General features: G+C 44.1%; 1 protein-coding gene across 1 annotated transcript; it reads left to right on the top strand.

Annotated features, from left to right (window-relative positions):
• Positions 1 to 6,983: 6,983 nt before the first annotated feature.
• On the top strand, positions 6,984 to 8,838 carry LOC120733272 (H-2 class II histocompatibility antigen, A-U alpha chain-like). Its single transcript, XM_040031373.1, has 4 exons — positions 6,984 to 7,056; positions 7,123 to 7,368; positions 7,851 to 8,132; positions 8,325 to 8,838. Exons 1-4 carry the CDS (start codon positions 6,999 to 7,001, stop codon positions 8,453 to 8,455), a joined length of 717 nt encoding a protein of 238 aa, XP_039887307.1. The 5' UTR covers positions 6,984 to 6,998; the 3' UTR covers positions 8,456 to 8,838.
• Positions 8,839 to 9,564: the final 726 nt, after the last annotated feature.

Here is a 9,564-nt window from a genome sequence, read left to right as displayed (position 1 = left end):
CTCCACCCACAGCAGGCTGGTCCATGACACCACAGCTGATCGAAGCCTGGTCTTCACTCCATCCTGCCTCACAGCTGTGATTACTGATGACATCATCATCCAGAACATCAGGATGAAGACAGAAAACCAGATGTTCTGCATCTGTTTGGGGTCCTGGAGTCTCTGAAGTGCCACACTTTCATCTTAGTGCAGTTTCAGTCTGCTGGTCTCACACACCTGTCTGTCACCAGTCTGTTGTGTTAGTCTCATAGATAACATCAACCTGCTGTGGGAGCACAGAGGGCTCTATCAGAGGGACGATCTGCAGACTAACAGAGCTGGTCCTCACATGATGTCTGTGAACGTATTCTGTATAGTTTACAGGCCTCACATGTGCCATCAAACCTCCACATTCACCAACCGAGCACCACGTCCCTCAGTGAGCGTCCAGCAGGATCTGTGACAGATGACAGAACAGCTGAGACTCAGTGTTGATGATCAGACTCCTCCAGGTCAGCAGGTCCAGGAATGATCAGCAGAGATGGTGTCAAAGATGGAAAATATTCACATTTAGCTAAATATTTTTCTCAGCTTTACCTTTCGAGCAGAAGATCTTTGTTCTCTGTGGATCAGAGTATCTATTCTTGTGAAACAGCCTGTCATATTTAATCAGCAAGAAAACTGAATTAAAATGACCTTTCTTCCTTTGAGCTTTCAAACATGAGACTTTGCAGCATAGCTTGATTCTTTTATTGAAACTAGCCCTTACAGTTTGATGTTACAGATCCTGATTCTTTTAGATGGTAAGAATGATGAAAGTTTGAGGCTTTTATCTTCAATCATCTCAGTGAAATTCATGTTCAAACATGGAGTCAGTGTGTGAACAATAAACATACTTATTTAAACATATAAGTTGTATATCTTATCTTTAAACATGCGTCTTATATGACCATCACATTTTTATGATATCAAAGATGAACATATAGAAAACCCACAATGATGACTCACCTGCACATGTAAGCTGTGTGACAGCAAAGAGCTGATTGGCTGATAAACAGCAGAGGAAACACTTGAAAATCTTCTTAAAAAGTTGAATCTGTTCATCTGGACGTAGCGTTTTGTGGGAGAAACGTTTCATCATCATCCAAGTGACTTCTTCAGTCTCAGCTGACAGCAGGTTTCAATCTTATAAACAGGACATTTGCATAATAACTGAAACCAGCCCACTGAAGGAACAATGGGCTGGGAGGTCAGTTCCTTAATCATAATTATGCAAATTCTCATCACCATTGATCAACAACCACTGATCAAAACCCACTGATCAAAGCCCACTGATCAATAACCATGAGTCCCATTCACAGAGAGTTGGGGAATGGCTGCAATCACAGCATTGTAAGATTCAAGGTTCAAGGTTCTTTATTTGTCACATGCATAGTTATACAAGTATAACACACAGTGAAATGTAGCCTGACACGCTCCTCGACATGTGCAAAAATTGGGGGTGTAGAGGAAGAACATTATATATAGTGTATTAGCAGGGACGTGCAGAGAGGTTTAAAGGGGCGGGTGCTCAAAGTTAAAAAGGGGCACATTGAACCAGGCTGAATAACAACAACACACATTCATCAAGAATCTAATATGGGAAGGGCAGGGCTGTGTTGATCTGAGACTGTAGACATTAAAAAGTCCACAGGAGAGATGGGAGCTGATTAAACAAGTGTCATGAGATAATAACAAAATGCAAAGATTGGTGACAGCGCTTGGAACCATAAGGCAACGAAAAACTGTGACATAAACTCGGCTCTGCCTGTGAATCACTCTTTGCTTCTCTTCTTCCTTCCTTCCCATCATTTCATATATCACTCTCCACTTGCTGTCTTTTTTTTTTTATTTAACCTTTATTTAACCAGGAAAAAAATCCCATTGAGATTAAAAACCTCTTTTTCAAGGGAGTCCTGGCCAAGAGGCGACTGTCTATCTGAGAACAAGGCACAACTTGCTATTGCAATAAACTATAATCTAATTATCCACACCTAACAACTCCAGCACTTAATCTATAATAAAATGATGACAGAAAAATGTTATAGCACTGCCTTTAGTAGCCTCACACAGCTCCTGCTGTTTCCTCCTCATGTCCTTACCAGCCATGTCTGCACAATGTTATATCATGAGTAATATTTTTTTAAATCCAGCTAAATAAAACACACACATGCACACACAGTGACATTTTAGACCTTCTTCAGAATACTGTATATACTATGGGCATCATGGTGCTGATCCAGAATCCTTACATTATTATTTATTACTAGAGCTACAATAATAAAGCAATGAGGAGGGGGAAGTAATAAATATGAAATAATGTCATTATGATGATTCCATTTGTTTCACTATCCACTCTGTGCAGGGCAAAGCTTATTACATGTTTAAACTGTAGAGATACAATCATTTTACTGCTGTAAAATCCAACTTTTGTCTTATTTAAAATATAAATCTAATATAATCTGCTTCTTAATGTATGTTCTTTAAAATACAGCGTGTGTTTTTTAATATATTATAATTATAATAATTATTATGTGGACATGCATATTAGATCGTTTTTTAGTGAAATATAATCCCTCCAGAAAGGCAGGAAATGCCCAGAAACTTACTTTAAAACTAAATATGTTCCCTAACACGGTGACAGAGCTACAGACCCATGACAGCCTTACACAGGTAGCCAGCAGCTGTGACCAGCACTACTTGTGCAGTTAATAAAAGGACAGATAATGTTTGTCGCGCTGTTGCACACACAGCACGCTCGTTTGTTTCAGTTCGTCAGTTGCAACAAGACAGCTTACCAACGTGTACGTAATAAGCTAATACTCCTGTGTGCTACACACTACAGTGCACGCTGTACACCTACTTACTGGTTGTGTCGCATCAGTCTGTGTCTCTGAGTTAACTTGTGTTTCTCCTACAGCTCCGGACCGCTAAAAATGCGCGTGCTCTTTGTGAGCTCGTTCCCGGCTCGTAACCAGCGCGTTCTGCCGTCGAGGGCGATCATTGGTTAAATGTGATCATGTGACTGATGCAAGCCAGATCCTTTGATTTAGCAAAACTATGATTAATAGTTAAATATTATTGTTGAGGGGCACAGACAGGACTCCGCACGCACACACACATAAAAAAATAAATAAATAAATAAAAAAAATTTAAAAGTTGCCTCAACAAAAGGGCACTTTGGGCACTCATCAGGAAAGGGGCGGGTGCTCAAGCCCCTCTAGCCCCCCCCTCTGCACGTCCCTGTGTATTAGGTGAATGTGCAGTAGTAGCAGCAAGCAGGTGAATTCTGTACATTAATATGAATAGACATCTGACTATTTTACAGGATAGACAATATAAACATATTTAAAATTAAAGGAGTTGAAATGTACATTGTGCCTTGGTTTAGTGTCTGGAAGAGTCCTGTCTCAGTCAATTATAGATGATGTGAGAGGGCGGGTGTGTGTGTTTAGGGCACGGATGGCTTGGGGATAGAAGCTCCTCTTGAGTCTCTCTGTCCTTGCCCGGAAGATGCGGAACCTTCTACCAGATTGCAGAAGTTGGAAACAGTTTGTTGCCAGGATGGGACGGGTCCTTAAGTATCTGCTCTAGTCCGGCATCTCCTGGTGTAGGTGTCCTGAAGCGGGGGGAGAGCAATCCTGCAGCAGCGTTCTGCTGTACGGATCACTCTCTGGAGAGCTTTTTGGTCCTTCACACAGCTGTTCCCGAACCACGATGTCATGTTCTGTGTGAGGATGCTCTCCACAGCGCCTGTATAGAAAATCCTGAGGATCTTTGGAGAGACCCTGAACTTCCTCAGTTGTCGTAGGTGATACAGGCGCTGCCTAGCCTTTTTGGTCTGGACCTGAATGTGGGCAGCCCATGTCAGGTCTGAGGAGATGTGGACACCAAGATACTTGAAGGACTGCACCCTCTCCACTGGAGCTCCATTGATGATAATGGGCTTGTAGTCTCTGTGCTGACCCCTTCTGAAGTCCACCACCAGCTCCTTGGTCTTGCTTACGTTCAGCTGGAGGTGGTTGTCCTGGCACCACGATGCCAGATTCTTCACTTCATCCATGTAGGCCGCCTCATCGTTGTTGGAGATGGCACCCAACACCACTGTGTCGTCAGCAAACTTCACAATGGTGTTGGAGCCATGGGTGGCCACACAGTCTGAAGTGTAGAGGGAGTAGAGCAGTGGCGAGAGGACACATCCCTGAGGTGCTCCTGTGTTGATGGTGATGCTGTTGGAGAAGCACCTGCCCACCCTCACCACCTGAGTTCTGCCAGTGAGGAAGTCCAACACCCATGCACACAGACGGCTGTTAAGTCCCAGATCCCTCAGCTTTGTGAACAGTCTGCAGGGCACTATTGTGTTAAACGCTGAACTGTAATCAACAAACAGCATTGTTGTAGCCAGAGGTTGTTTGGTTTCCCTGATGTATAAATCCTGGCAATCCTCCTGCACTTAACAGCGTACACTATGTTACTCTGTTTGTGTCGGGGACCCGATCCTTGGAGTGGACCAGTTTTTGGCGCAGCGTGTTTTGGTGTTTGAAAGCCACAGAGACCTGGTGTTTAGAAAAAATGCGTCTCAGCTGCTCCGATACTCCTGACACGTACGGGATCACTACAGGTTTTCACTTATGCAGCGGTTGTCCTTCTCTCCTGGATCGGCTGGAGCTTTCTTTAGGAGCCTTCCCAGCTTTGACAAAAGTCCAGCTGGGATAACCACATTTACCCAGGGCCTTCCTGATGTTCTTCTGCCTCCCTGGCTGCTGTGTCAGTGGGGATGGTGTTCGCTCTGTGTTGTAGCGTCCTGATGACGCCCAGTTTGTGCTCCAGTGGATGATGAGAGTCAAACCTTCAATACTGATCCGTATGTGTAGGTTTCTGGGGAGCCCATGGCACACCCATGTTTCTGCCTGTAGAACTGACCCTTGTATGTGAAGAAGGTGGAATCAAGTCACAGTTCCAAAAGCCAACACACTTGGTCGATGCTGAGAGTAGTCCTGTTGCTGAGGTCATCCTGTAATCTCTTACACACTACCTCCAACGCTTCCGTGACTGGGCTGCAAGTGAAGAGAGATGTAACACCGTACGAGACCATGGTCTCATCTGCCTCCGTAATGACATCTCTCACCTTCTCAACAAAATCCAGGGTGTTCTGGATGTGGTGTTCAGAGCTGCCCACCAGCGGGTTGAGGATCGAAGCCAGAAGCTTGGAGATGTTATAGGTGACAGAGTTGATCATGCAGATAATCGGTCTTACAATGCTGTGATTGCAGCCATTCCCTAACTGCCTGTGAATGGGACTCAGGGACATTGATCAGTGGTTGTTGATCAATGGTCATGAGAATGTGAATAATTATGACTAAGGAACTGACCTCCCAGCTGTTCCTTCAGTGGGCTGGTTTCAGTCATTATGTAAATGAATACTGTGATATTATTCTGTTATCATATGTTACCTTATATATGTAATCAAAGTAGTTGAAGTATGATACTGCTGTAGATCATATTATACCCTTTAACATAGAGTGTGTGATCAGTATGTAGTTTTAGTTTGCATTATACTTCTGACTTAAAAGAGTGTGAAAATCATTAGATCTATTGGATTGACTTGTATTACTCGACACTGTTGAATGTCTCACACTGTTTCTTGACATGTTTTACTGCTGAATCATGAAGAGAAGGTTGTGTGCAGATAATAGAAGAGACAGACCCCCACCTTTCAGAAGAGCAGAAAGACAGGGAGCCGAGGTCATAACTTAGGCTCCGTAAGAGAGAAAGAATGTAATGTTTAGGCTTTTACGACTAGGTGGGGGCCACTAGAGACTATAAGAAGCTGAGCAACCCGTCACCATTTTGAGACTCGCTGTGACCCTCTGCAGGCAGGTCTCCCCATCATGATGGTTCTAATGCTCATAAGTATTGAATTGTATGGAAATAAATGATTGTTGATTGAGCATTTATACACCGAGTACTGTCCTTCCTTCAGCCCAAAGATTCAAAGAATTGGGAGATTTCAACAATACTAACAAATACTGTTTATAAGATTTGGGGACATGCAACCTGCAGTTGTCAGGATTCCTGTGTCATTGACCCAGTATTTTCAGTTCATGCTCACTGTTTATCTTCTGTATGTTCCACTTCCTGTTTTGTGTTAGCGTTACTTTGTGTGCATTATGTTCTAGTTCTTATTCCATGTATTGTTAGTTCAATGATGTTCAGCTGCTCACTCACCTGTCACCTATCAGTCATTATTCAGCCTGTATATTTAAGTCCTCAGTTCTCTCCTGGTCTTTGTCGCGTCATTGATATCGTCATTGTTGTTGTTCCTGCCTATGTTCAGTCAGTCTCTCAGTCAGTTAGTCAGTCCTGCCGTTCCTGCTTTGTTCATTCTCTCGATCCAATAAATATGCATCATTTTTCACCGTGAGTCCTGCGTTTGGGTCGTCTCTTCCTCGCCTCCACACACGACACGCCTGACAGCAGTCAGCTGAGACTGAAGAAGTCACTTGGATGAGTGGCGAAACGTTTCTCCCACAAAACGCTACGTCCAGATGAACAGAATCAACTTTTGGAGATTTACTTTCCTGGATGATCGAGAATGCATCAAGATGTTTTAAACTGGAAACTATTTAAATAACACATAAAGTCATATTTCACAGTGTTTTTAAACAAACTGAATCATTTTATTAAAATAAAGTTGGTTTTATTTTGAAAATCCTAAGAGTGGAAACTGATCTGGCTGAACTTTATTTTGAAGAGTCTATAAATATTGATTATTGATTGGTGCTGTCTGTCAGATCATGTTCACCTCCAGCTGCTGTCTGCCTGGACACTGATGACATCATGAGCTGTGAGATCTGTGATTGGCTGCTGTGTGTTAGAGCTCAGCTGCACTTTCAGTTCACTCACAGACTCTCACACACACACTGTGAGGTTCACACACACACACACACACTCAGAGTTTAACTGTCAGAGAGCTGCTGATGAAGATGAAGGAGCTGCTCGTCTTCCTCTCCTGTGTCCTCTGTGTCTCTGCTGACGGTGAGTTTGTCTCTGTAAACAGCAGCTTATTGATCAGGTCACTGATCAGTGTTTGATGTGTTTCAGCTCTGCACAGTGACATTGCTGTCGGTGGCTGTTCAGACTCTGATGGAGAGAACATGTATGGACTGGATGGTGAAGAGCTTGCCTACGCAGACTTCAACAAACAGGAGATGATCTACCCTCTGCCTCCTTTTATTGATCCTATGACTGTACCAGGAGGTTATGAATCATCTGTGGCTTTTCAAAAGACCTGCAGAGACCTCATAAAGCTTTGTGGTAAAGGCATGAAGGACTTCCCTCCAGAACAGGGTAAATACAACATGTAACACCTGTCTCACCTCACCTGTGTTTACCTGCACGCTCTGTAGAGTAACACACTGATGACATCATCAGCGTCGATGTATTCTGTCCAATCAAACACAGCCAGCTTCAACCTGATTAAATACAAGAAATAATTCCACCTTAAACACATTCATACTGATCATGTGTACAGAAACACTGACGTGTTTATATTTGTGTTTATATTTCAGTATTTCTGAATGCAGTATTCTGCATTTACTGCAGATCACAGTTTATTTTATTTTTCCTCCTTTTAGTTCCTCTGAAGCTGAACTGAGTCTGTCTGTAGTTTAACTTCATGATTCTGACCTCACTCGAGCTTCTCTCACACAGACAGTGATGACATCATCTGACTGAACACCTGAACGTTTTATTGATGTTTATTATCATGATCACCTGCTGATGGGAACCAGCTGAAGCTCTGATCCTCTGCCTGATGTGTTTGTGCACAGATGTTCCTTCAGCTGTGATGATCTACACCAGAGATGAGGTGGAGTTTGGAGAGAAGAACACTCTGATCTGTCACGTGACTGGTTTCTATCCTGCTCCTATCAACGTCTCCTGGACCAAGAACGGACAGAAGGTCACAGGATCCAGCATCAACGTTCCCTATCTAAACAAAGATTGGACCTTCACCCAGATCTCCAGACTGCAGTTCACCCCACAGCAGGGAGACATCTACAGCTGTGCAGTACAACATCTGGCCCTGACAGAACCACTGACCAAGATCTATGGTGAGAAAACTTTATTTAAACCCAGAGCACTGACAGAGGTACACATGTGACAGTCTCCAGCTGTGAAGACTGAGCCCAGTGTTCATCAGAGCAGCTGGATCTCATCTGAGCTGACAGTTTGTCTCCAGATGTGTGTTTTTCCTCTTTGCCTCCAGATGTGAAGGTTCATGTTCTCTGTGTTTGTGTCTCCAGAGGTGGAGGCGTCCGCTCGCTCTGATCCAGGTGTTGGACCCTCTGTGTTCTGTGGAGTGGGTCTGACTCTCGGTCTGCTCGGTGTGGCTGCTGGAACCTTCTTCCTCGTCAAAGGAAACGAGTGCAGCTGATTGGCTCACGGTGATGATGTCATCATAGTTCTACAATGAGATCATAATGAGTGTGTGTTGTTGTTGTGTGTGCAGAGTTCACCTGTAATGAACTTCTGCTTCCTGTCTACCTGTCTCACCTGCTTTAGGTTAATCTCCTGTATGAGCTGTCCTGTCACCATCTGTGTGAATAAGGTTCAACTCTGGGATTCAAAGCAAACTAAAGCTCCCTCGTCACAGTGAGTATCTCCACCATCCATCCAGCAGATTCCACCTGGAATCTTTTCCTGCCACAAAAACAAAGGAGACAAAAGTCAAATTAATGAGACTGAGACCAGTTTTATCTGAACTCAGTGTGTTCATAAACTTGTTCATCAAAGCAATAAACCCACAAATTTGTCTGAGTGTTCTTCCTGTGTCTTTACAAATATTCATGGATCCATTTCACTCCCTGTGGTTTGTTTCTCAGAGCTGAGTCAGGAGTGTCTGAGCAGGTTCATGTTTCCTGTTTATAATCATGTGATTATTATCATGCTTCCCTTCATTGGCTTCCTGTTAAATCCAGAATTCAAAATCCTGCTCCTCACATACAAGGTCTTAAATAATCAGGCCCCATCTTATCTTAATGACCTTGTAGTACCATATCACCCTATTAGAGCACTTCGCTCTCGCTCTGCAGGCCTACTTGTTGTTCCTAGAGTATTTAAAAGTAGAATGGGAGGCAGAGCCTTCAGTTTTCAGGCCCCTCTTCTGTGGAACCAGCTTCCAGTTTGGATTCAGGAGACAGACACTATCTCTACTTTCAAGATTAGGCTTCAAACTTTCCTTTTTGCTAAAGCATATAGTTAGGGCTGGACCAGGTGACCCTGAATCCTCCCTTAGTTATGCTGCAATGGGGTCTGGGGGGCTGTCCCAGGCTCTGTGGGGCCGGGCGGTGCTGCTGCACTGGTCCCCGGTCTGGATGGGCCTGGGCCCCCTTTCCCTGGTGGGTCGCGGAGTATGGGAGTGCCTACTGGGGTCAGCGGGGGAGCTGGCCCGTCCCTTCCTTCCCTCCCCATCTCCAGCTGCCTCCCTCTTCCCGCTCCACCACAACCACCCACACATGCAGGGCCTTGGAGTAGGGGTATGTC

Source organism: Simochromis diagramma, unplaced genomic scaffold, assembly GCF_900408965.1.
Source record: "Simochromis diagramma unplaced genomic scaffold, fSimDia1.1 OVJJ01000315.1, whole genome shotgun sequence".
Taxonomy (NCBI): Eukaryota; Metazoa; Chordata; class Actinopteri; order Cichliformes; family Cichlidae; genus Simochromis; species Simochromis diagramma.
This window is presented reverse-complemented; position numbering and strand designations above follow the sequence as displayed.